Raw genomic sequence first — 27,923 nt, forward strand, 5'->3', positions numbered from 1 at the left:
ATTAAGGTACTATATAAGAAGAATGCAAGGCTTTTCTCTGGATCAAAAAGCAGTGAACAAAAATTTAGTGAACCTGAGTGAATTACAATTCACTCTGCTAGCAGTTGTTTATTGTGTGGACTGAACTATATATATCTGTAGCATATTTACAGTTCACTATACTTTTTGAGAAATGCACTAAACAGTAGTCAGCAACTGAAGAAACACAATATAAACAGAAGTTTCACAAATAAATGTCTTAATGTTCAGATGGATGCTTCGTTGTTTTCCCCTTTGTATCCCACTACACGTGGTTAATATGATATTGTAACTTAGTTCTTGTGTGCTATATTGTGGATTGAACAAGATAAAAAGAATTCAATAAAAAGATCTCATTAATTCACTTATTTTTTATCTTTTATTACATAGCAAGTTTCTATACTAAAGCACCGTAAAATGAAATGTGCCGTTATGTGATCTTTTTTATCTTATTAGCTGCTTTAACAACATTAAAAACTATTAATGGTGCTCTTATAATAATATCATACAATTCTGTTACTGAATTTTCTAGAGCAGGATCTGAGGTCCTGCAGCTTGAAGGCCAGATGTAGGTCTTCATTTCACTCAGGCTGGGCAGTTACTGGCTGACATCCCTGGGACCCTGTTAATGCACAGACCAGTACGGGTGTTTGCACAGTCTCCCAGGCCCCAGCAACAAGAAGGTTTCCCATCCCTGCTCTAAAGGAAGAAACCAGTTGATTTACAACATCAAATCACAGAGTTTGAATCTGTCATCACAGGAGCTTCAGTGACCAAATGATTTCTCTGAACACTCCACTGGTAAGAGGAGATGAAAAACAGAGCAAAATTTGTTTCTCCTTAGGAGTTGAATTGCATTCTCCTTTGACAGCTTCTCATGCTGATGAGATTTCCTTGAGGATCCTCAAGCTCCGCGTGACATCTGGTATTAGCTTTATTTCTAAGATACTAAAGATACAATTCTTTAAGAAATGATGGGGTCAGTAGACTTCTCTGATAGAAGTGATACTGTCCTGTCTGTCAGTGGACTGCTGAGCAAGCTCAGCAAGAGATCCGGGAAATGGCAGTGGGTGACAGTTAGGAGAGCTGGAGCAGATCCAGGAGTCTGGAAACAAAATTCCCAGGAACCAGAGAAGACTGTGGAGAGCTAGATGCAACTTCAAAATCTACTAGAGCTGGATCAAATCAAGACCTGCCCTGCAAGGGCACAGTACACAAGTGAAGTATTAGGCATAAACACTGGTATTTCTAGTCTGATAAATCTAGTTGCCTTGAGTTTTTTTTCCATTGAAAAAATCAGTCACCTTGGATGGTCAAACAGATCCCTAATTTTCTGAGTTTTCTCTTTGCCTTTTTGGAGGAGGTTCCTGCAGGAGAAGGTGCATACAGTTCAAAGCTGTCGCTGACTGTGGGTCCAGAGAAGATTGTCAGAGAAGATTCAAGAGAAGTATTTTTCAAAATAAACTGGTTTAAGTATATTGCCTTGAAAAAATTCCAGTGAAAAGAAAGAGACCAGAAGTACTGTATCTGTGGAGCACTTGCTAAAGCACTATGCACAAAGTCTTTTGGCACAAAAGCATCTCCTCACCAATTTACTTGCAAGCACTTGTTTCCTTTTCTACTGTGAAATGATGTTCCTACAAACTACTTCAAAATGGCAATCCATTATTAAAGATGCAGGAAGCAAACATCAGCAATTAAAAGGACAGAACTTCTCCCATCTTTATAAACTGTAACACATCACCATTTTTATGCCCTTCTATTTCTTCCATATCATTTGGAGTGTATTTTTTTCCTTTCACTTTCCTTCTGTCAGAATGTTTCACTGCTGGAGGTTACTGGTTACTGTGAACTGGTTGAGAGGTCCGTACAGCTGCTTTCATATTGGATGACCAGAAGGATGTGCACCTTTACATATCCAAATAAAGCCATATAAATGTTCACATTTTTTTATCACATCATTCTTATCACTTATCAATCTTATCACTTCATTGCTTATCATACGCAGATATGGAAACCTTCTTAAAAAAAAAAAATCCTGAATTTCAGCTAACATTGATGAAATTTACACAGTGGAATTTCCAAGATTCATGCTTCTCCCTCAAATTAATACAGTTAATATATGGAAAAATCTCTTCTTCCACTAGTCCATATAAACTAACCATGCAGAGTTCTTACATATCAGCCCTCAAAGTTATCTGCCTTTTCGTAGCAAAATAAGAGTTAAGTAATCACAAACAAGAACACTCCAAACCTGCATTTCTTTCCAACCGCGAGGGCACTGAGGAGGAGGATACACTGAAAGGTCCAGGCTTTGGTGTGTTCTGCTCTCATTTACATGCATTCATAACCATGCCAGATAATCAAACAGCACAGGTGTAACAGAAAGTACTTTTCCTATTATTTTACTTCCTTTAGGTATAAGAAAGAGTAATCACATCCACTGGACACAATCCTCCTCTCAGATCCACAGTGCAGACTTTGGTACTTCAGCAGAGCTCAAGAAGAGGTGCTGGGTTGCCAGCATCCTTTTTATATGATGCAAAGCTGACAGGGGTTAATGAAACGTGGAACAGAAAACTGCAGAAAGACACATAACTGTAATATTTAGTTATAATATTTGTTGAGGGCTTTGTGTCCACTTTAATAAAATAAATGTTAACCACTTTATAAAGTGATTGACAGGCAGCAGGATTTTATATCAACTCTACTGAAAACAGAGCTCTATCAGCACTGTGTTCTCCTTCCACTTGTGGAATAAATATTAACTCTATCTTGTGGCTGTGCATGCAGGTATCATGGCTAAGACCTTCATGTGTATTTGAAAGGAAAGTTTATTTTTCAGCTTGTCTTCAAAAGATAAGATTCAAACCACTCTTACAACAGATAAAATCAGGAACATCTCCACCTGTCATGAGATAGAGCAGTGTTACCACCAACAGAAACTGAGACCATAAACAATGCTAAATTCTTTGGATAAAATTTCCATGTAATAAAATATTGTTATTACTAACAATATTCCTCTGCAAATGTGCACCTGGAGTAGATTACACTGAAGGGAATGAAAATCCTGGCAAGGGTATTAAAGCTCATCAGGTGTCTGGGGAGTTATTGTGGCTCTGGTCAATTAATTCACAGAAAGCCAGAATAGCCAAGGTTGTGAAAGGAAAGATGAAGAAATCACCTAATCCAACTCTCCTGATCAAAGCTGGATCAACAAGAGCAGGTTACTCAGAACCTTGTACAGTCAGGTTTGAGTTACTGGTCTATGTTAAGAATCTCCTACAGTGGAGAAAGGAAGAGGCCAGTGGCTAGCATGGAGGAGCAGTGACCCTCTTGTAGAACAAAAAGCCCAACATGCAAGTTAAATACCGAAGGCTTCCACAGCAGCTTTATGTCTTTCAGTGCAACTTCCAGGCTCACAGGAAATACTTAAGATGCAGGAACGACATCACATATAAATCAGAGGTGCAGATATGGCTATTTAAAGGTTGCAGTACTACCTGCAGACCTCCCCTCGCTTTGGTACTCTTCTTATTTTACATTTTTAAGTTCTCCAGTCTCAAACCCAACAATGACAAAAGGTTCCAAGCCTTCATTATTCCAAAAGCCCTGTCTTTTCTTCTGTACGTGGATGATGCAGAGGACAAACAGACATAGTTGGTAAACAAGCTGCTAGTCACATAAATTCCCTGACATATTGTCCAACTTATTTACGTTTCCCTCTTAGCATTCACTAAGAACTTTAGAAAAAAGGAAATTTTACAGTAAAGGTAAACAGACCAAAATAGAATTTTTTAAGTCCAGTCTTACTCACACTCCAGTATGTCAAACACCCTTCCTGATGGACGAACAAGTAGAACCATGACTGTGTAAGAAAATGAACATCAGTATGTGCACAGCAGTTTCTCAGCTAAAGCAGAAAACAAATTCTGGCCAGAGCAAAGTCAAATACGGAAGAATGAGAAGAATGCATCTCTTCTGTAATATTGTAATAAAGGGACAAATAACTAAAAAAACCAGCAAGCAAAAAGCCCCAGCTGTATAAAATTGACATCTGATAAACTGTTGAAGAGGGCTGGATTCTTCTGCTCCAATCAGCCTCAGCTTGGCTCATGCAAGCAGCACGGTACACAGCAGTGCAGACTAGCCCCGTATTTTTCTGTATGCTATTTCTGCATGAATCTGGCATGCTACTGACTATTGCTATTGAAACAGATCAGTTACATTTGCGCTCTGGACGAGATAAATTGCATTCTGCATGTTCTTTTTCCAATATTTCATACAACATACAACATACAATTAAAGGAAATTTAAAGAATCATAGTCCAGAATCATTGTATAGTGTCAGCAATATCTGAATAAATTAATCCTTTCATAAGCTTCCATGTTCTATTGCCAGGTAAATGCTTATTCCACTATGTGTACTCTCAATATGTGTAAGCACATGTAGCAATCAGAAAAAACTGCTAATTAGGTTAATCATGATCACTTCTGAGGAAGCTACAGTTTCCTGGAAACTAGCTTCTAAATATCTGTCTGAATTTAAATTTTGTGAAAATAATTAAAAGTTGTATGTCTTGGCAAATACTTGCTCTTCCCTCCCCTCCATTGCATAACACCACACTGCTAGGAATCTGCCTCAACAGCTAGGACTACCTCCCGAAGCAACAGCGCTAATGGTGTCCTTAAAAATAACTGCTGTTCACAGGACTGGAGTGCTCCATGGATGGGTACGGGCACTTTGGGAAGGACAGACAGGAAGGGCAGGGGGCCCTGTTTGTGAGAGGGCAGCTGGGATGCATGGAGCTCTGCCCTGGGACACTGGCTGAGCCAGCTGAGAGCTTACAGCAATGCTGCGGTGGGTGTCTGCTATGGGTTGCCTGATCAGGAATACAAAGACAGTAGGACCTGAGGTAGGCCTTCTTCAGACAACTGGTGGAAGCCTCATGCTCTCAGGTCCTGGTCCTCATGAGGGTTTTCAGCAACCCCAGTATCTGCTGGAAGTGCAACACAGCAGGGCACAGGCAGTCCAGGAGGTTTCTGGAATGCACTGGTGATAACTTCTTGATGCAGGTGACTGAGGAGCCAAGGAAGGGAGACACTCTGCTGGTCCTCATGCTTACAGAGAAGGAAGAACTGCTGGGGCTGTGAAAGTCAGGGACAACCTTGGCTGCAGTGACCATGAACGGTGGACTTCAGGATCCTGAGAGAAGGGGAAAAAAGCTTCAAGCTCCTCCAAGCTCAGGAATGGACCATACCAATGTGCAGGTAATCAAGCAAAGTTGGCAGGAGGTGTTCATGTGTAAACGGGGAGCTCCTGACTAAACTCAGACATAAAAAGGAAGCATACAAGGAGTGGAAGGAGGACCCAAGAGGGATATAGAGACGCTGTCTGAGCATACAGCAATGGATTTAGGGAAGCCAAAACCCGCCTGGAGTTCAATCTGGTGAGGGCAGGTTCAACTGGCAACAAGAAAGGCTTCTACATGTGTAACAGCAGAAAAAAAAAAAAGCCTAGGGAAAATACAGGCCCACTGCTGAATGATGCAGGGAGCTGGTGGCAAATAACACAGAAAGGACTGAAATACTCAATGCAGCCTTCACCTCAGTCTTTTCTAGTAGGACTTGCTTTCAGGAATCCCAGGTCCCCAAGACTAGTGGGAAAGTCTAGAGCAAGGAAGATTTAACCTTGATGGAGAAGAATCAGGTTAGGTAACACTTAAATGAACTGGATATATTGAAGTCCATGCATGGGACGTGACAAGATGTGGCCAATGTCATTGTGAGGCCACTTTCAATACTCTTTGAAAGGTCACAGTGACCAGGGGAGGTTCCTATTGAGTGGAAGAAAGCAAATGTCACTCTGACCTTCAAGAAAGGCAAGAAGGAGGATCCCAGGAATTACAGGCTGGTCAAACTCATGTCAATCCTTGGGAATGTGATAGAAATCAATCCTCCTGGAAACCTTTTCCAAACACATGAAGGACAAGGTGACTAGGAGTAGTCAGCAGGGATTGATGAAGATGAAAGCATGCCTGACTGACCTGATAGTCTTCTGGAAGGAGATGACTTGGTTACTGAGGATGAAGAGCAGTGGATGTTGTTTATCTTGGCTCAGGAAGACTTTTGACACTTCTATAAAACCCTCATAGAGAAGCTGATGAAATACAGGTGAGGTAAATGGACAGTGAGCTGGACTGAAAACTGGCTGAACTGCCAGGCTCAAAGGGTTGTGGATTAGCAGCAAGAAGTCCAGTTGGAGGGCAGTCACTAGTTGTGTACCCCATGGGTCAATACTGGGGCCAACACTGTTTAACTTTTTCATTGACAACCTAGACAATGGAGCAGAATACACCTTCAAGAAATTTGCACATGGTACAAAACTGGGAGGAGTGGCTGAGAGACTAGATGGTTTTGCTGCCATTTGGGGGGACTGAAACAGGCTGGAGAAATGAGCAAACAGCAATCTCAAAGTTCAACAAAGGGAAATGCTGAGTCCTGCAGCTGGGCAAGAATAACCCTGTGCAGCAGTACATGCTGGGGGCCAACTGGCTGGAAAGCAGCTTTGCAGAAGACAATTTGAGGATACTGGTGGACACTAAATTGACCATGAGCCAGCAATGTATCCTTGTGGCAAAGAAGGCCAGCAGCCTCATGGACTGTATGAGGCAGAGTATGTTCAGCAAGTTGAGGGAGGTGGTCCTATCCCTCTACTCATCAACATTGTTGAGGCCACATCTGGAGTGCTGTGTTCGGTTCTGGGCTCCCTGGTATGACAGAGACACGGACATACTGGAGCTGAGCCCAGTGAAGGGCCACAAAGATGATTAAAGGACTTGAGCATCTCTCATAAAGGGAGAGGCTGAGAGGGGTGGGACTGTTCAGCCTGGAGAAGAGAAGGCTCAGGGAGAATCTTATCAATGTATATAAATATCTGATGGGAGGGAGTAAAGAAGATGGAGCCAGACTCTTCTCAGTGGTGCCCTGTGACAAGATCAGAGGCAATCAGCACAAATTAAAATCCACGAAATTCCATTTAAACATAAGAAAACCCTTTTTTTCTGTGAATGCGGTCAGACACTACCATAGGTTGTCTCTGTCCTTGGAGAAATTCAGAACCTGAATGAACATGGCTCTGAGCACCCTGCTCTGGCTGAGCCTGCTCTGAGCAGGTGGGTTGGACTATATGATCTCCAGAGGTCCTTGCCAACCTCAACTCTTCCGTGATTCTGTAATCTTTGTGTAGTCGGTATACAGATGTATAGATAGACAGAAGAAACTCAGAAGTCACTAATATTTTCTTAGTATGCTTTCTGCAACAAGTTTTTATTCAGACCTTCAGATTTAATATGCATAATATTAGCATTAAAAGTATAGTTAGCATTTGAAGCTCTTTTGTGTAACTTGTACTATGAACTCCTTCAGAGCTTTGACTGAATATTCCACAAAGTATCACAATTTCAGTGGCCCACTAAAGTACACCGTTTCACTTTTATTTTCCAAATATATTACTAGACAACACTGTCACCCATTCTAATGAAGAGGGTAATGCAATACTCATACTCCCCTGCAAGGTTATATATATCAATGTAACATACAACTTCAATAAATAAATGAAACATTCTGTTCATTTGTCATTCTGCAATAAAATATTCAAGTTAAAAAAGTCAACTGCAAGAAACAGTAACTCTCATCTTCTATGTTTCTTCTCAGATGCACAGGAAGGAATAGCAGCATCTGACAAGCTGAATTCTGAAAAGTGTTGCTTTGTGTGTTCACCATAATATAATGAAAAAAAATGACAATTTAAATTACGGTCAAAGGTTTAGTTGTCAAGGGTTCTAAGCCAATCTAGAAAAAAAAGAATAATGTGTCTATTTAAAGATAAACTGAATTAAAATTATTCTGCCATGCTGAAGGAGCATTAAGCAAGGACACAGGAGAACTAATCTAAATTCCACCATTTTCAGGAAGAAAGAGGAAAGTTTTCTTGCTATGAGATAGATAAAACACTCAGAGATTCTCACTGAAATCAAATGTAAAAGATGTAAAAGATGCAGACCCAGGCAATCTACCCACATACAGCAATGAGACCATACTGACAACAAAATGGACTGAACGGAATGAGAGGAAAATGCAATAAGCTTGAAGCTCTGTAAAATCTGCAAAGATGAAGTAAGGAGGAGGAGTCCCAGCTCCACTCTGAGGTCATTTGCACATTAGAAAAGTGTTGATAGCCATGAATTTTTGTTAAAGAGTAGTTGTTTAAACAGAAATATTCCAATCAGAGAGACATCAAATAGTGCTGAGAAATGCAGTGGCAATGACCTTGCTTCAAAACCAAATAGCCCCAAGAAATAAACAGGGGAAAAAAGGAGGGAGTAGTAAGACTCTTCTCTTATCAATAGTCAGACATTGACCTAAATTCAGACTTAGTGACATCCATGCAACAAGAGCTAATCACACAAGAAACACATATGGACCCTTGAATAGCAAACAGCTTAAATGCGGTGTTTCATATAGCATGAAGATGAAAATAAAACAAATCAGCCCAGTCTAACTGAACAGAGAGACAAAACGGAACAGAAAACATGGGTTATTTTGCTTTTACTGAAAACAGTCTTGAGGTGCATCATTTGGTTTCTGTGTTCTATCTGACAAGTCTTGCAAAGGACATTGATGACTCTGACTTTGCATGCTCATGCAGATGCATGATGACGGACCTGCGGCTTTCCAGGGCAGGGTGTGCTGCCAGCTCTTCATACATCCGGGCCTGCTAGGGCTGCATCCAGGCTGCAAGAAGCTAGGAAACAGCTAAGCTTAAATGCTCATTGCCTTCTGGGAAGATAGCTACAAAACCCGTCTCACTAATTTTGATTTCCAACAGCTTTCAGGTTACTCAGTTTTGCTATTCTCGACAGCCTTGTGTTCATTCCAGAAGTTGGGGAGCCCACCCAGGAAACACTTTTGGGATTTGGGATAAATAGTATTGTTTGGGTTTGCAGGATGATCTCTGGCAGTAGCTTTAATACAGTCACTCTGCTTCTAGTAACAAGGTGCAGAAAACAACTACAAAATTCACTGACTTCACTTACAAATTCTACCTTTTTTCTTATGAAGAGACACACAGCTGAAGTCTAGAGGGCTTTGGGTTGGGATTTTTGTTTGTTTGTTCGTTTTTTCCAGAAAGTCTGTGCCCTCTGGCTGGACTGCAGGTTTAACAGACACATCGCATTCTGGCCACTACGCGACTCTGTACAAGAACGTGCTTGCCAGCTGTGGGGAACTGCGCATTTAGGAAGCTCTGGCAGAAAGCGACTGCAGCTGGTGGCTGTGCCCCGCCTGTCGTGCAATGCTGACTGCATTGTGCCCACTGGGTAAAGCAGACTTTGGCTCTGCATGATTTCTGAACACTACAGAAGGAAAACAAACAAAATACAGACAACTCTTAGTTCTCTCTGGTCAACCTATCTTTCTCAGCTCAAGAAGCAGTTTAGGTGTTTCATGGTGCCTAGAATTGGAACTGGCAAACCCTTCAAACCTACGCAAGCTGTGCACATGCAACCAGGAGTACTGAGGAGTGAGCAGCAGGCAGACACAGTGACAGATAGCTACGAAACTGCTACACTGAAATTTGAAAGTGCAGGACTTTCTTCATAAAAGTGGTATTTTAAACAGACACCCAAAAGAAGGTGGGAACAAGAGACTTTGTAACGTATCTACGGTGAAGAATTGGTCTTCTCATTTGAGGTGGAACAGCTGACTAACAGAGCTGGTCGTGGCTGACATATGATCAAAAAAACTCGGAAGGCAATTACTGGGATCCCAGAATAGCCTTTTAAAAAGCCACTAGGATTTGTCTAGCAAATAAATTACCTAAATAGAAGTTGGAATCAGAAGACCTGTGGGACAAAAAGGCATTTGGAGGCATCTACAATAAACACTGCATTGCACCTGATGGCATCAGACAAGGCTGAAGAACGACACAAGTCTGCCCGCTCCAACTGAGCACTCACACCCTGCACAGGACTAAACCAGCAATGCTGCTGGCTCCACAGCAGTGATGAATGAACCAACAAAATATTATACCATTAACCTGAAGGCAGTCCAAAGAAGACAAGCCAAAATGGCACCTGAAATAATGCCTAGTGCTCCAAGTAAATGCACAGCTAATGAAAAATAAGTGTACTTTTGGAGTTAAGTGGTGAGCAAGTATCCTGTAAGCTGTTAAGTTGAATATACATATGGATAAATAGATAATTGGAAAAGACTCAGTTTATAGCTTTTACCAACAAAACTATTAAGAGGATAAAAGCATGCCTCACCCTTGGTCTCGCTCAGCTGTACCTTTCTTTGGAGAGGCAAGGAACGGGCAACTGAGGAACATCCTGGCAGAACACAGCAGCGTCGTAAGAGTCCAAATGACCTATGGTTTTATGACATCAGCAGTTTATGCTGCTTACCACACGGCAACAGCTTAAGCGGAGAGTCGCTTGCTGTTCTGACAAACAAGCAAGGGAATAGGTAGTTCTGGTTCTCCAGAAGGGAAATGAAGAATAGCTAAAGGTGCAACCCTGCCCCTGTGAGGCTACAATATAAGAAAGAATGTGAAAGAAACATTTGGATGCCCTAACCAGGGAAAACCTGGAGGACATGGACTAGGCCCAATGCTGAGGCAACTATGCAATACTCTCGTCTTCAGGAGACATTATGGGACATGGCACAGAGATGCTTTATTAGTACAAAGCACACCGGTATCAGGACTGGAAGTGCCATGACTATGCTAGTGAGGTGCATACCTCAGCTATTTGTTAAGAGTTAGTTTTTTTCCCAAGTTAGCCTCAAGCTGTGCCAGGGGAGATTTAGATTGGATATTAGGAAAAATTTCTTCACTGAAAGGGTTATCAAGCACTGGAACAGGCTGCCCAGGGAAGTGGTCCAGTCACCATCCCTGGAGGTATTTAAAAGACATGTAGATATGGCACTTAGGGACATAGTTTATTGGTGAACCTGGCAGTGTCAGGTTTACGGTTGGACTCGATGATCTTAAGGGTCTTTTCCAACCTAAATGATTCTATGATTCTATGTTTGGCACACTGTTGCAGAGCTCTACTGCTTTCAGGTATCGGCATGACATTGTACCTTGTGGGAGAAAATCAAGTGTCAGCACTTGTTTGGTACTCCTGCACCATGCTTCAATGCATGGCACGTGCCCACTGTCTCCTCTGGGTGAGATACAGGTGAACTTGGGCATGCCTAAATTTTCAGTCAGAAACACAAAAGCCGTCTGTTAGCACAAAACCCATTAATCTATGTAAGTGTCATTTTGGTATAGGAAGAATGCTAGAACAGTTATCCAAGGATCTAAGTATCTTTGATGAGAGCTAGGGGTTCTGCGCAAACATAACCGAATACCACAATGCCACATGAGAGAAACAGCAAGCACAGGAACAAAGTTCAAAGAGGAATATAAATAGACAGTGGCCATCACCATCATGTTTCCCTCACCAGATGAGAAAAGGATATGAAAACACATAGAATAGTCAACAAGGATTTTGTGTCTTGCCCATATCAGTGATCCTGATGGTGCAGCTGTGCAGCAGATGTGAGTGAAAATCCCAATAAAGAATGTGAAAAATAGTATGAGTTTGTTCATGGGGCTTCCAGCCCTGAGGTATCATTGTAGGAAGCAAACAAATTGAACTGAGTGCCAGCCAATATTTCTGAGGAGGGACACTGACAAAGTTTCTTTACAAGAGACTGAGCCAAATGTTCAGACAAAACTGAACATTATGTAATATATGTCCTTGCAAACCCCTACATTTTAATACATTCAAATGGTAAAACAGTCAATGTCTTTTTCTCATGGGTATAATAGATTTTTATTCATCAGAGGCCAATGCTAGCTGATACTTACTAGAAGCCACCAATTGCTGCTTCTGAAAAGAGTTTGACAGTCACCACCTACAAGGTTCTGTGCTGCTTTTGGCTGGGATAGAGTTAATTTTCTTCACAGTAGCTAGTATGGGGCTGTTTTAGATTTGTGCCGAAAACAGTGTTGATAATACAGGGATGGAGATGGCTGAATACCTGCCTGCTGATGGGAAGTAGTGAATGAATTCCTTGTTTTGCTTTGCTTGCATGTGTGGCTTTTGCTTTACCTATTAAACTGTCTTTATGTCAACCCATGAGTTTTCTCACTTTTACTGTTCCGATTCTCTCCCCCATCCCATTGTGGGGGGAGTGAGTGGGCAGCCATGTGGTGCCAGCTGGGGTTAAACCATGACAGGTTCCCAGATGAATACATAGGCTATTTTCTCAGCTGGCAAAGTATGATTTGCAAATTGAATAAAAACTTGGAAGAGACTTGGTCATTCCAGCCACATTCTCCAAGGCATTTGAAAAAGTGCAGAGGAGCAAAGTCCAGAGCTGGATTATGTTAATTCAATTTAAAAGGAAAAAAAGCCTGTCCAGTCTAAGATAGAAGGCAGACTTATTGCTGAGGAAAGATCCTGCATAAAGTAATTAAGGCCGTTACTAAGGGATGGCTGGGACAGTGTAATTCCAGCCCTTTTATCAGTTTCAAGGCTCTCAGCACTATATGGAGTTTTGTTCAAAGCCAACAAGAGAGTGATTTCTGAGGTGTTAGAGAAATATGTCAGAAGGAATATATGATGGTCATTTAGAGACTGAAGGAAACCATAGGAGAGCTAGAAAATACACGGTTCAATAAAAACTGGTATCAAATATAAAGTTCAATACAGAACTTCATGAAAAAAATATGAACAGTGGCATGAAAAAGGTTCTAAAAGACTGTCACATAAGCCAAAAACTAGAAGAGAAGTTAGGCAGAAGAACAGAAGATCTGCAGAAATGTGGGCACAAATTTGTTTGCAGCTTCTGAAAAAAGGGCTCATAGATTTTTAGCCTTATTTCACTGAGGCAATGGTACCAAACAATTCCACACTTATACATAACAACTCTCTTTTTACCAGCCTTGGTGAAATTGCCACAGTACCTTCTGACATCAGCTCTTGATTGGAAGCTGTGAATTTATGCAGTTTGCACTGAAGTATGATTTCAGACAGGTAATGCCAATTTGCATTATCCACAACCGAACAGTAGAAAATTATCAAAGTAATGCTGAAAAACATACCAGAGAAAGACCTTGGTCCACATACAGCAACAAGGCAGCACCAATGAACCCCTGGTTGGTTGTTTTCTAGAATAGAAAGCTGAAAACAAGAAAGCCTGCACTGGAGAAAATAGATTCCAGAGTCAGAGGGGCCTGATGGATATAGAAAAAGATAGGCAAGGAGAAACAAAAAACTTAGGAAGTTTGTGGTCACAAGAGTGGCTGCCACTTTTCCACAACTCTGTGCAAGCCAATGCTTGAGGCAGAGGCTGCCAACAGCAGGGGCTTCACCACCAGCAGCCCTGCGCTCATGCGAAGTTGTAACCTCCCCTAAGCACACCCAGGAAGAACAGGTGGCATCTCCCTGAAATCCCACCAAGGGGGAGAGAGATTGTTTTGCTGAAGATGATCTCGGAAAAATAATAGATGTTGCTGTTGCGGAGGCCAAGCACAGAACATGGCTCCACCAGATGACTGTGCTGCTATGAACTGCCAGAGCACAACAGTGGTGATGGCTGGGAAGAGACCCAGAGACCCTTCAGTAACTCAGTGCTGCTAGCTAACTTAATTCACACATTAGAAATAGGCACTCAAAATTTTATGCTGATTATTAACTGCTAGTATTTTTAGATTTGCCCAGAAACAGAGACTCCAGCTTGAAGTGTATACAACTAACTGCAGAGGCTCCCATTATGCACATGAAAGAGGTAGGATTCAAGTCAAGAAAATCCAAAACTCAGCTGCATGTAAAACCTGCCAGTGTACTGTACTGTAATACTCTGCAATAGCAAAAGAGTTTTAATTTTTAATACAATTTTTTGTGGTAATTTTTATTGAAATATTACAGATTAGCTCTAAAAGGAATAGCTTAATACTTGCAATTGAATTAATAAATACTGAAGCTTTCTTCAGGACCTACTGTCTATGTATTCCTGAACTTCAAGCAGCCAAGGCAGATCATGGATCCAATACGTTGCATCTAAAATTCCTAGAGCACCCTGGACATCTTTCAGAAAAGCATATATGAGGATAACTCACTGATGTGCAGACTGGTACAACACTGACAAGCTTTACCCCTCTGTATGTTACAGCATGGCAACACAGCTTTTTATGTCACCAACACGACATGGTTGGTTACCACTGGTCAAAGACTCAATTTTTCAAGAACATAATGGCAATTTTTGACTTCCACAATAATCCAGAAAAGAGCTACTAATATCTGAGAATATTTGGTCCAGGCACCAGTTTTCCCAGTACTAAAGATCTGCATTAGGGTAAGTGATCAGGACTAATTTCAAAGCAGCTGGAGTGTCCCATTAAACAGTTCAACTATAAATATGTCATTTCAGGTTATAAATATGCTTAATTTCTCAATAGACCCATACTAACACTAATGCTATCATTTCTATTGCATGTTCGTAAAATAAAGGCCAAATATAGGACTAACCACTGAATTATATAGCTTGATCAGTTGTGTAACACAGACCATTACATTTTACTATAGAAACTTCTGTAATTTGTAGTAGTATTTAACTACAGAATATCTTCAAATGCTTTGCACAAGTCCAGCAACCGATGCCATCCACCTGGACTTGTGCAAAGCATGTGACACTGTGCTGCATGACATCCTTGTCTCTAAATTGGAGAGACATGGATTTGATGGATGGACCACTCAGTGGATAAAGAATTGGCTGGATGGTCGCACTCAAAGAGTTGTGGTCAACAGCTCAATGTCCAGGTGGAGACCAGTGATGAGTGGCACTCCTCAGGGGTCGGTATTGGGACTGGCGCTGTTTGACATCTTTGTAGGCGACATGGACAGTGGGATTGAGTGCACCCTCAGCAAGTTTCCTGACGACACCAAGCTGTGTGGTGCGGTTGACATGCTGGAGGGAAGGGATGCCATCCAGAGGAACCTTGACAGGCTTGAGAGGTGGGCCCGTGCGAACCTCATGAAGTTCAACAAGGCCAAGTGCAAGGTCCTGCACATGGGGCAGGGCAATCCCAAGCACCAATACAGGCTGGGCAGAGAATGGATTGAGAGCAGCCCTGTGGAGAAGGACTTGGGGGTGTTGGTTGATGAGAAGCTCAACATGACCCAGCAATGTGCGCTTGCAGCCCAGAAAGCCAACCATATCCTGGCATGCATCAAAAGAAGCATGACCAGCAGGTTAAGGGAGGTGATTCTCCCCCTCTGCTCTGCTCTTGTGAGACCCCACCTGGAGTACTGCATTCAGCTCTGGGACCCCCAACAGAAGAAGGACATGGACCTGTTGGAGCAAGTCCAGAGGATGGCCATGAAGATGATCCGAGGGTTGGAGTACTTCTGTGAAGACAGGCTGAGAGAGTTGGGGTTGTTCAGCCTGGAGAAGAGAAGGCTCCAGGAAGACCTCGTAGCAGCCTTTCAGTACCTGAAGGAGGCCTACAAGAAAGCTGGAGAGGGACTTTTTACAAGGGCATGCAGTGACAGGACGAGGGTTAATGGCTTTAAACTCAAAGAGGGAAGATTTAGATTAGATATAAGGAAGAAATTCTTCACTGTGAGGGTGGTGAGGCACAGGAACAGGTTGCCCAGAGAAGTTGTGGATGCCCCACCCCTGGAAGTGCTCAAGGCCAGGTTGGATGGGGCTTTGAGCAACCTGGTCTGGTGGAAGGTGTCCCTGCCCATGGCAGGGTGGTTGGAACTAGATGACCTTTAAGGTCCCTTCCAACCCAAACCATTCAATGATTCTATGATTCCAATAAGGGATTCAATCCTGATCTGAAAGCAGCACAAAAAAATTCCTCATTTCTCATGTTAGGTTTTTCTATAGCTAATCACCCTTCTGAGAAGAATTTGTGCCAGATTGTTCATTTGAATTTCTCTTGCTTTGGCTTCCAGATCTTATTAAACCTCAGTCCAATAGATTAAAGAGTCTTTTGTGACTACTTTTTCTCTCCCTGCTTGTTTATACAACACACCAGAAGTCATCTCTCTGTCTTTCTGCTGATCTAAAAACCAGATTAGGTTTCACAGTATCAAGCACTTTCCCCAGCCCTCAAATACTTTCTGAACCACATCCATCTATTGCATACCTCCTTTAAAAATGCATCTCAGGAACAGGACATAATGCATTCGTATTAGTCTCAAAGATGTCACCTCCTGCTGCGAAAGCAATTCCCTACTGATAACCCTTAAAACTCCTCCTCAATTTTGTGTCTTTAACTAGTCCGTAACTATAATTTCCCTTTTGGCTGTATTCAAGTGTATCTCTTTGACTAAGCCCAAGTTACCAAGCAATAAAGATTACTTTTCAATACTATTCTTTCTGAAACAAAATTTACCATTTCACCAAGCTTTGTGCTATCCACAAATTCTATGAGTAATCATTTTGTGCTTGGTTCTTCATTGCAACTGAAAATGCTAAATAGCACCAGGCTTACTCCTGATCCTTCACAGTAGCCCACCAGAAGCCTCCCCTCCAGTCATGATTTTTCACTGACAATCAGCATATGTGATCTGCAAATCTCTGCTTCCACTTAACTGTGATCAGCCCCTGTGCGTGGAGTGTGAGTCACACACTTAACTCCCTCTTTGCACTCCTCCACAAATAGCCTATAACTCATGTATCACAGTGCAATGCCTGGTTTCTCTTTCATGCCATAATCCCACCCAGCAGACAGCTGGGCAGCAGATACCTTGTTCCACCAACCAATTCTGTCCTTCCCATGGAATGAGAAAAAAACCTCTCTGTAGAGCTACATTACTTGTATCACAAATGCCTGCCTACCTGGAAGGAAGATGCTGCTGTATTGCACCACAGCACAAAGTTTTGCCACCTGATGGGGTCCTGGACTTGGATAAGGTCTCTGAGAGGAGGTCTTCCAGCCCCAGTTCTGAAGCCCTTCTACTATCATGTAATCTGATGTGCAAAACCAGTCCTTTCTCCCATTATCTGCCATGGTGTTCTTGCATGCCATCAACACAAAAGAGATCTGAAAGGTCTTGTGATACCTGTGGATCATTGTAGAGGGCCTTCCAACCCACTGGGGTTTTTTTTTCTAATCATGATGGGAAAATAATTTAATATTAAAACACCAGATACTTTCTTTATCTTCTCTTTGAACTTTCCTAGCCAAACTCGGTCTACTATGATAAAGCAGAACGTGTGCTATATTAAGGTGATTAAAAAAAGATGCCTATGGAAATGTACAGCTGTATCTACAATATTTTTATATAAATTAAATATTAATAGGAATATGGATGAGAATATTTTCAGGACCACAGTGCTCTAATAATCTTACATACTTTATATGCTGCTGATTTTTTTGCTTAAAGATAATGTTTATTAGTCCCACTTCTACACTGTGCTCCATCAAGATTAATTCTGCACTGTGTGTCTTTATAACAGTTGTGCTACATTTTATTAGTTTATACATATGGAAGTAGATATTTTATTCAGAAATATGAAACAGAACCTTTATGCTGTCTAGTTAAGGCTAGTTATTGCTTGAGCATGGGAGGGATACAAAAGAGCTAAATAGGATTTTAATAATGCAGATTTTATTGTGAAAAAAGCCACAGTAAAACAGAATGTGACTCTGTTATTTAATCTAGAACTACCAAAATGAGAATTTCATCTTGAATGTGCATCATGCAGGAATGCTATATGGAATTTACTAAGCTCTCTAAGTTGTTGTCTAAGGCCCATAAAAATAAATAACAAGCCTGCAAAGGTTTGCAGCAGGCAAGAGAAATGAATTATACTCAGGAAATTAATGAATTAGGTTAAGACATGCTAACAAGACGACAGATTTTTCCATGGCCAGCCTAATTAGTGAAACTTAGTTCCTTATGAACTCCTACTGTATGTGCATGCATTTCTGCAGCAAGACCAACTCCCTTCCTCCCTAAATTGCATCTCCCAGCCTTTCACTCTCCCCCAGCCCCTAAAGCCCCTGTTTCTCCGCTGTTTCCTCCAGCAGCCAGGCACGAGGCACAGCGTGGGAACTGCCAGCAGCACGTGCCCGCTGACCGCCCGGGGCACATCAGGCAGAGAGGGACCTGCTGATGTTGTGGGTTTCAGCTTTCACTCTGCGGGACCATTCATAACATCTGTTTTCCACCCCAATACTGTTTCACAAAGCTTTGTAGGACCTAGCGCATACAACCTCTTCTTCACAGCTATCTTTAAACTATTTCTTTTCATAAAAAAGAAGCATCAGTTACGTGAGCTTCAAACAATGCAAATGACATAAGAATCCACATATATTTTCTATGTACTGCTTTACTTCTTGTTTAAACAAAGGTTGGTAAATGTGTATGGCAACACACTGCTACATGTGGAAAAAGCAGTGGAAGAGGACAGAGGTGCCCTGCTTTCACAGAAGATTTACTTTTTCCTAATTAAATTAAGTTCATAATAAATGCAAAAAGTACCTGATGCCTCTCTTTTTAACCCGTGTCTCTCTTTTAACTGAAACTAGGCACCTCCCTCTCACCTGAGTCATCACTACAAGAAAATAAAGCTGATAGTGAGGTGACAGTAATGCAGGAAAGTTCTTTTTTAATCCTTACAGTTTCTGCACTGCTGCTGGCTCTGATATTCAAAGCAGTATCATAGAGAAGAGACAGAACAGGGAGCTATGACTGCAAGAGCATCAAAGAGGTGTGACGGATGCACTCAACCCTTAACCAAATTAGCAGTAGTTTGGTACAGACTCCAAAGGAGGTAAAGATCTGAGCTGTAGCCAGGCCAAGAACTCGTCTAGTTCCAATCTGTTCTCTGAAAACCCACAAAGGAGCAGGGACACAGAGAGCATCAACGTATATGAGTTTGGAACACTGATCATGCGATTAACACATGAATAGCAGGTGGCTTTTCCAAGACTCATTTATCAAGGAGCAAAGCAAGCTGTGGGTACAAGGAGTCTCACGCCTACCTTTCCCATCGCATGCCATTTGACTACAAGCTAACCACTATATTCCATAAATATGAGAGCCTAAGTGAGCCTTCTTTGAGCTCTCCCTGCTAGGCAGCGTGGCTGTGTGGTGGTGATCTCCCCTTGAGCTGGGACGCCTCTCAAGGTTGCTCCTCGAGGCAGAGAGACCTTTTACCAATGGCAGATCTTTGGTAAGTGACCGATATCACGCTTAACCTCACAGTATGGTAACTTTGATTTGTGTCTTGGTAACTTTGAACCATTTTTCAAATGATTGTGCTGTATAGTAATAGAGTGAACCTTGCCATCGAACTTCGTTAAGTTGCACTTTTACAACAACATATCAAAACCATTTTTGCTAATACCTTTGACAGTGGTTCTTTAAGCTGTCTGAATCACTCATTCATGATGAGGCGTGGAGCTCCAGCAGCCCACAGCAAAAGGTATATGGCTGCGAGCCCTTCTCTGCCAAGCACTGGCAAATTTTGGAAGCTTCTTGAGTTAATTTTCCTTCTAGAAGAGAAACTGGCAGTACAAAACAAGTATCTTCTCAGTGCAGGATGTTTATTTTCAAAAGTCCAGCTGCCCTTCTTCCCGAAGCCGGAATGATAACAAGCAGTGCTCAGGCAGCTCTGTTCAGCCAAGGCTTCAGACTGGGTGTCTCTCCCCTCTCCAGAAAAATGTCTTCACATCTTCATCTGCCTCTCTGCAGGGATCTGCACAGACTTGTGTGCCAGACAGCACTTACTGCTTTTCTGCAGAAACAATTGATCACAGCTTCATATCTGACCACATTCCCCTTCCCTTCTCCTGCTTCAGACAATGCAGTCAGAGACCAGGGAAAGTGCACATCAAACCTCCTTCCATGAGGTTGCATGAAAGATACAGAAAGATGGTACCACTGACCTTCATTTGCATTATCAGGAATTAAAGTTAATAAGGAGACTTGAGATTACATCTTTGCTATGTAACTGCACAAAACTAACATGAGTTTTTATCTGTTTTAATTCAAACAAGATTACTACAAAAAAACATCTCACCCAAGAGAGGAGTACTTTTAAGTTTATGAGTCTTGGGGTCAAATCCAACTGCAGCTGCAGCTTGCCTACTTTCAGGTGGAGAAAAGGGAAAATCACTCATTTGTGGACAAATCCCTTGGAAGGAAAGGCAGACAAAATCTCCTTCCAGGGCCTGGGGGAGATTTATATCAAGTTTCAGCACAAAGAACCATGGTATATATCCTATAACATCCACACACAGTGTTCACAGCAAGTTTGTCTCAGGATGGTTCATCTTCAGAGGGGAGTTCACAGTGACAGGTCACTTGGCTTTCTTGCAGCTGATGCTAATTTATTTCATGGGAATATAATAAACAGGAATAGTTGCCCTGGAGCATTTACCATAAGATCACAGGAAGTGGATTTGCAAAATGAACAGAGCTGCATAAATATAATAAAGACAAAACTTCTCAGGTGCTAAAATACGTGACTTCCAGGGAAGAGCAAGACAAATGGTCAGAATGGTTACAGTAAGCCGCTACGGTGTAACCAGCTCTACAGCTTGACTAAACCACCCCTTCTCCTGCCTTGCAAACAGACTCAAACACTTATTCCTGCCAGTCAAGTTAAAGCAGTAAAACCCCAAACAATTCCACAAGGCAGTATCAGACCAGAGCTCAGGACACTGCATTTCTGCAACAGCAACATCTGTCTCCAAAAGAATTTTTCCCCCTTCTGTTTCACATGAGATAACAACAACTACAGACCACATCCAGTGGCAAAATCCAACAGTGTATGCATCTACCTGAAGCCACTTCACACTTGCCTTCCATAGGAAAAAAGCAAATCATCTGATAGAAATTAAATCTCCCACTTTTCTGGACTGTTTAACCAAAATGACCACGAGGGCCTGACTCATTTCAAAAACAAGTGGTAGCTCACCACTACAGCTGACGCCCATCTCACTTTCCTCGCCCACCTAAGCTGAGCTTATACAGTAACCACTACTCCAAGACAAAACTTGTCTCTGCGGTGCTTCATCAGAAGTGCCCCTCCTCATGGAAACATTGGGTAGTGGTGTATTGGTACTATGGATCTATATGATCTGTTGGCACTATGAACTGAAATATTGGCCTAGGGACCACCCAGCTGTACAGGTACCTTCTGTACCTTTCTGCACCATGTTCCCACTTCTAGACAGGATCATCTGTATGTTCTTTCCCTCCCCTAGCTACCAGAGGAGGTTATGCCATGTCCTTGTCTTTCATGCTCTCACCATCAATGCACACCTCCACCCAAGTGCTTCAGGAAGCAAACAGACATCTTCTTTGGTTTCTCTGCTAGCACGAGTCGTGTGAACCACGACACGTGACATGCTGCACTGCACGCTACCCACACTGCTCTTCTCCTCCTTTCTTTATCACCTACAACGATCTGTAGGAAGGGCCACTACTTGCTCCAACTGTACCAGATGGCAAGGCACAGCTTTTAGACAAAGTGCAGAATTGCCTCACAGGGTTAACGTCTTCTTGTCCCCCCACTAACACGCCCATCCCACCATCACTACTTACAAAAAAGCCACTGTGTGTCACTGTCTTGTTTGCTGTGCCTGGAACATTACCTTCTCCATACCTTCTCATTCTCCTCACTTCCCCACTCTCCTCTTTTTCTCTTAGTAATATAAGAAATGGAGAGTCCCACAAACTAGAGACCCCATTCCTGGGTTTCATTCTCCTAAAATGTCTGTAAGCTATCCTGTGTATATACAGACACACATACACATATGTCTGTATGTATACACATATAGGTTTCTTCCATTCTTATGCTTTAATCCAGAATTAAGGATTCTGTATTAATCCTGACACCAAGATGGTAGAAGTTCACAAAATATTAAAAATAATGAGATAACCTGTTCATAAAATACAGGGCCTGAAAAAGGACACAGAGAGTCTTCAGTCACAGAAATATACTGAAAGATGCAAAATCAGCAGCTCTTTTAAACCCAAAAGGTTAAATTTGAAACATCATTATTTCTTGAGAGAATTATTTTGAAGAATTCATTGTTGAGGAAAGTACTGAGTTTTATGTTCACAGCTCTACAGCTAGATTTCTTAAATTAAGCTCATTTCCTTACCCCCATCCTTCCACCCCCATAAACATCAGCTCATTATTTTAAAAATACACAGTGAATAAGAAAGAGGCAATTTAAGACGAGGCACTGTAGAAATTGACTGTAAGGGGTGTTAAAAGAATGAATCAGTACATGACTTCCCTGTTCTTTTACTCTTCCTTAAGCACCTGCTTTTGACTACTTTTCTGATTTCTCCTTGATGCTTGACCCTAACGAAACCTCAAAGACCTCCTCGGGAAAGGGGGAGCTAAAGGAAAAAAAGCCACAGAGAAAAGAAGTGTTTCCAGTGCCTCCTACCTGGCTTTGGATAACCTTCATGCTCCAGTGCTACTCAAAGCACCTCATTTGTTGAGAAATACAGCTTTAGACTTACCAGTTATCATTACTAGCTGCTTCTACACAATATTGGTTTTCCTATTAAACTTAGAAAAATCACAAGTTCCTTGCTAGCAATCAGTTCTTCCCCCAGGCAAGACACAGGCTACCTGCAGGAGGGAACCAGTGCTTGTCATGAGTATTTGTGGCATCTGCAGTAAGCCATTCTTCGACCCTGCAATGACTGTGGATCAAATTAGATCTGCCAAAAATTTTGACTGAATTTCTACTAGCATCATATTATCCTTAATCTGCATAACGGTTGCAAATGTATATAATAAAACATATATCTAACTTGACTCAAGTCTTTTGCAAGGCACACTCCCTGTCTGAAATATTCAGTACTAAAAAAAGACCAGAATATCATCAATGTAGGAAACAAATGGTCAGGAAACCTGGGTGGAAAACAAAGATAGATTCCTAGAGAAAGTAATTTTAGATTAATACAAAAAATAGGGGTTTTTTTCTCTCTTCATGTTTCACAAAGAAATATAGAATTATTCAAGTTGGAATTACCTCAGAAGGTCATCCAGTGCTCAAAGCAGGCTTAACATGGAATCCAGACCAGGTTGCTCAGGGCTTTTTCCAGTTGGGTCTTGAAAAACTCCAAGGATGGAAATTCACAACCTCATGGGCAACCTGCTCCACTGCTTAATTACCCTGATAGTGAATATGTTTTCCTTGTATAACATTGACCCTGATGCTAATTTACATTGTATAAAGTTGAAATCTTCCATTTCAATTTGTCATTGTCTTTTGTTCTCCCAATATACATCGCTGTAAAGAGCATGGCTCCATCTTCTCAGAAACCTCCTTGTAGGTCTTGGATAGCTGCTGTTAGGTCCCTCCAATGCCATCTCTTCTCCAGGCTGAAAAAGCCCTGTTCCCTCAACCTCTTCTTGCAGGGTAAGTGCTCCAAGCCCTGACCATCTTGATGGCCTTCCAGTGAACTCAAGTTCACTGATGTCTTGGGAGAGTCCAAAACTGGACACAGCGTTGTGGATATGGCCTAAGGCGTGCCGAGTAAAGGAGAATAATCACTTCCCTGAATCTTCGGCTGCGGTCCTGTTGATACAGTCCAGTCTGCTGCTAGCCTTCATTGTACTGTGCTGATCAAGGATGAGGATGTAGTTCATTCTTGGTTTCTTGTTCAATCTTGGTCCCGTTGGCTGAGCCTGCCAGCACAGGTGCCAAGTAACACCAAAGAGCTGAATGAGCAAAGCAGAAGTGCAAGATTTTCTGCCTGATGTTGCAGCCTGTCCTCACTTCATATAAATGGAAGACCATCTCTTCCATCGTCACCTATCAGGATATTGCTTCCTCACACCACGTAAAATCATATAAACAACCTGTTAGGGTAGCAGAACTGCAATGATGATGTGAGTCTTCCATGGTCTTAGGCTGTTTCTCTATATATATGAGCTATAGATAACAAACCACTCAAGCAAAATCACAAGTTCTGTTACATCTTTCCTATAGTGCTCTAGATCCATTTTGCATCAGAAATTGCTCAACCCAGAAAATACCATGAGGGTGTGGGATTTTCTGGATGAATTTCAATGTGAAGATGCAGCCAGACATAGCATTATACAGTCAGAGTTTACCAGCCAAAGTGTACACTTGTAACCAGGGACACACACAAAAGGGAGCTGCAAGAAGAGGCTCTATTTCAATAGGAAAGCAGGGTTTTCCACCTAAAATGTGACAAGCCAATAGTGCAACATGAAACTCAAGATATTATCAGTCCTCATTCAGTTTACTAGCATAATATCAAACTTCCCTTATCTAACATGCCAACACCATAATGAAACTAAGATAAAAAGATGAGCAAGCCTACTTCATCCAAGATGTCTAAGCACCAATAAACACATACTGCATTTCTCTTTGCTTCAATAAAAATACTTACAGATTGTATCAGTAATTTTTTTCACTAAAGTTAGAGAGGAAAAAGCATTAGGATTTTATCAAGCATAGCCAGAAAAGGCTTCAATTTTAAAGGGGACTGTAGAAGTGGAATTTGAAGTTGGGTCTCTGAATCTTAATGTCTGAATTGCACGTGAATGCACTGCCAACCCTGTGGAACCCAGAATTTCCCACACATTTTTACTGGCAGGCATTGATGCTCATGAGTGTGCAGCCTGTCTGCTGTGATTGCCTGAAGAAAGCAGCCCTTGACTTACGAGCCATAAGAAAACAGAGTAAGTATATACACCATAGTGTATTGTTTTACCCACCATCGCTGTATCTAAACACTAAGAAGGAATCTCTTTATGAACACTTTACAGGGAAACTTTTGAACACTTTTGAACACTCTATGAACACTTCTGTATTTTCTTATATCCAAGTACAATATATTCACCTTCTGTGAAAAGGGGTTCTTGCACAATTTTACAGCTGACATATTTTTCATCAAATCCTGCCTGCATTCATAGTTCTCTACTGGGATTAGGAGCACATCATTTGAGCAGGAATAATGAGGAGAAATACGCAGTGGTTTTAAAAATCAGAAATGGTGCTTGTTTATGACAATATTTGCAGCTCTTCCATCTAAGTACCCAGACAGATTGCACATACTCCCACAGAGATGGAAATTAATAATATGTGAAATACCTGTGCAGTTTGAGCGTCACAGTTCCATAAACAGTAGCAAAGCCCAGAAGACGAACCCATCTTAGGAGAACACAGCGAAATACACTTGGCTCAAAATACAAAATGACAACCTATAGAACAGAAAGATAGAGAGAGCTTCAGTACCACTTTAATGTGAAAGTAGTTCTTCATTCAAATGCAGAATAGTTGCAAAACAGGACAGCAGACATATTTCAGCTTGTACTGCTGTATATTTGGATTTTCTAGTAAAGCGATGGGATGTTCAGATCAACCAGCTGGCACAGTTCTAGGCACCAACTCCTTTTGAAGGGAGCTGGCAAAAGCCCTGTGACAGACTGTAAAGTGACAACACTTTTAAATGCAATTCCACTGACTTTTCTTAACAGAGTGAAAACATGTACCCAGAGAAGAGGATAGAACAGACAAGGACATTTTCCTTGAGCTATTCCAGTAATATGCAGCTGGCCTAATTCTGGTTTGATGGACTGTACTTACTAGGTTACACTTCAAAGTCACTCCTTCTAATAAACCTAGCAAAGTGACAGCTGCTTATTTTTCTCTGCTGACTATTATGCCACACTAAAAATGATTGCACCAGCCTCACTCTATCCCAACCCCCAAAATCATATGTGACTCTCTCTTATTCTTCCCCATATATTTTCCCTAAGCTATACCAAATCTCCCTATGCATCACCACTTTCTTGATGAAAATAACCTTTTTGTTCACTTACAGATTTCCCTAATCACAACAACAGAAAGGTCCTACTGGCCTTTTGCTCTATCTACCAAGTACCATGCATGAGGACAACACTTAAAAAATAGTGACAATAAGCTACTTCTGCAGGTATAGTGCGTATAATAGCATCATTACCAAGTAAAGTGCTACCCTTATCTAAATAGGGCTGTTCAAATGGCGGACTCAGTCACGATCTGAACCAGGAGCCCATCTTTTCTCGTTCCAATAGATGTTGTCCCTGGTATCCAGAGGGATGATCCCATACTCCTTCCCTCTTGCCCGGCCCCACCAGGAAGGAGCCTGCTGTCCCAGGGATTTGGCTGTACACTGCCCTTACTGAACCTGCAGACCCTGCTCGGTCCAGCAAAGGTAGATCCAGTGCATCCCACCCGTCTGACCAGAACCTTGTAAAACAACCCAATGCACCATAGTAATTGGGTAATCCTGGTCTCTACAGAAAGAAAGCACTGAAACATTTCAGGCCATCTGCCACAGCTTCATTTAGAGTCAGTACATTCTGGCAGTAGAGGTATTATTGTGCCTACCGGCTGCCACATGATATTATTTTCCTAAGTAAATGCTTTTCTATGTGGGAATTCAAGCCTGGGATATTGGCCAAAAGCCCAGGACTATGTCCTTTGGGTGACATAGACATATTTAGGAGTGAGGGCAAAAATGGCAGACATGTGGGCTGAGAGAGATAGAAGAAGCTGCTGTGATTTGCTGGCATGTTTTTTTACAGCAGAATCAAGCTATTTCTTTAAAAAAATGGTTTGTGAAATCAAACCATGATGCAAAATTTACTCTGTTTTTTTCACCGTTATTGGACTGACATGTTTCAAGGTAGACATTTTCCGGGAATCTGACAAATTCTGCGTGTGAGGAAGAGAATAGCATGCAGCAAAAGGCCCACTTCTCATTGGAAAATCAGCTGGAAAACCAAAATGCATCCACACACACATATGAACATGCTTGTGTAAATAGAGCATCCAGCAAGAAGTTTCTCAGAAAGACCTGAATGACAGCAGTGACCTTTTATCCTAATACACAGTTATACCCATTAGGACAGTTGCAGAATGAGAGCAAAGTCTGTAGCAGTAACCTGCTTCCTGAGGTTTGCCAGGGGGTAGAAAACACCCCATTTCACCTTTGTTTCTTCCAAACTAGAAAAACAACACCAAAAACGACTGGCATGCAGAGACTCTGAACATTTCAAAGTTGATCTGGAAGCAGAATTTTTCAGATGATTGAAATGGAAAGGTCTGAAAACTTTCCAGGCACAGAATTTTCTGAGCAAGGGCAACAGCTCTCTTTGCCATGAAAACTGACACAGCAATTTTATCTGCAGTTCCTTGCTGAAATATTAACTGCTTGTGTCTAGAAAATCTCATTGATTTGCATTGAACCATTTGTATGAGCAGCTGAGGCATTTGCCTAGCTATCAACCAAGAAAACACCACTTCCAATGCAGCATGGTGTAGAGCTGGCATGCGGCAGATCACCATGAAGGCTGCAGAGGCAAGGCTCTGTTGGCAAAAACTGTTCTCATTTCCCCATTTGAATGTAGACACATTTGAACTACTCCTTTGCCCAGTGGTCAAGTACACTGCGTAAGCTGTCAAAGACTAGATCCAAGTTTGATTCCCTTTTGGGTGTTTTGAAAATCTCTTCCTATGTTCGTATGATGGAGAATAGTTGCAATGCCCTTCCAAGGGCCAACATCCATTTCCACCTATTCTTCCATAACTTGCATGTGGTCTGGCATGGACCAAGGCATTGAACAGCAAGAATTGCTATACTTATGTTTTGCTTGCTTCTTAGGCTTTCCAGAAGGTTATTCTAAGACTATGTCCTTCCCATCAGGGCTACCCAGGATGTTCAGTGGACCGCCCTCTCTAAGCTTTTGTCAGCATTAAGTCTCTTATAATCACAGTGAATTTAAGGGGCACAATTTTTAAATTGAATAATCTTTAATGGATTGGAGCCAAGGGGCTA

General features: G+C 41.7%; 1 protein-coding gene across 1 annotated transcript in view; it reads right to left on the bottom strand.

The window, feature by feature from the left end:
- The window catches only part of GPR158 (G protein-coupled receptor 158), a 217,075-nt gene that overhangs the window by 29,391 nt on the left and 159,761 nt on the right, over positions 1 to 27,923 (bottom strand). The window contains exon 6 of the mRNA XM_075706145.1: positions 25,193 to 25,302. Within this exon, the coding sequence (XP_075562260.1) occupies positions 25,193 to 25,302 (110 nt within the window). The remainder of the gene's footprint in view (positions 1 to 25,192; positions 25,303 to 27,923) is intronic.

This window comes from Pelecanus crispus, chromosome 2 (genome assembly GCF_030463565.1).
Source record: "Pelecanus crispus isolate bPelCri1 chromosome 2, bPelCri1.pri, whole genome shotgun sequence".
Lineage (NCBI taxonomy): Eukaryota > Metazoa > Chordata > Aves > Pelecaniformes > Pelecanidae > Pelecanus > Pelecanus crispus.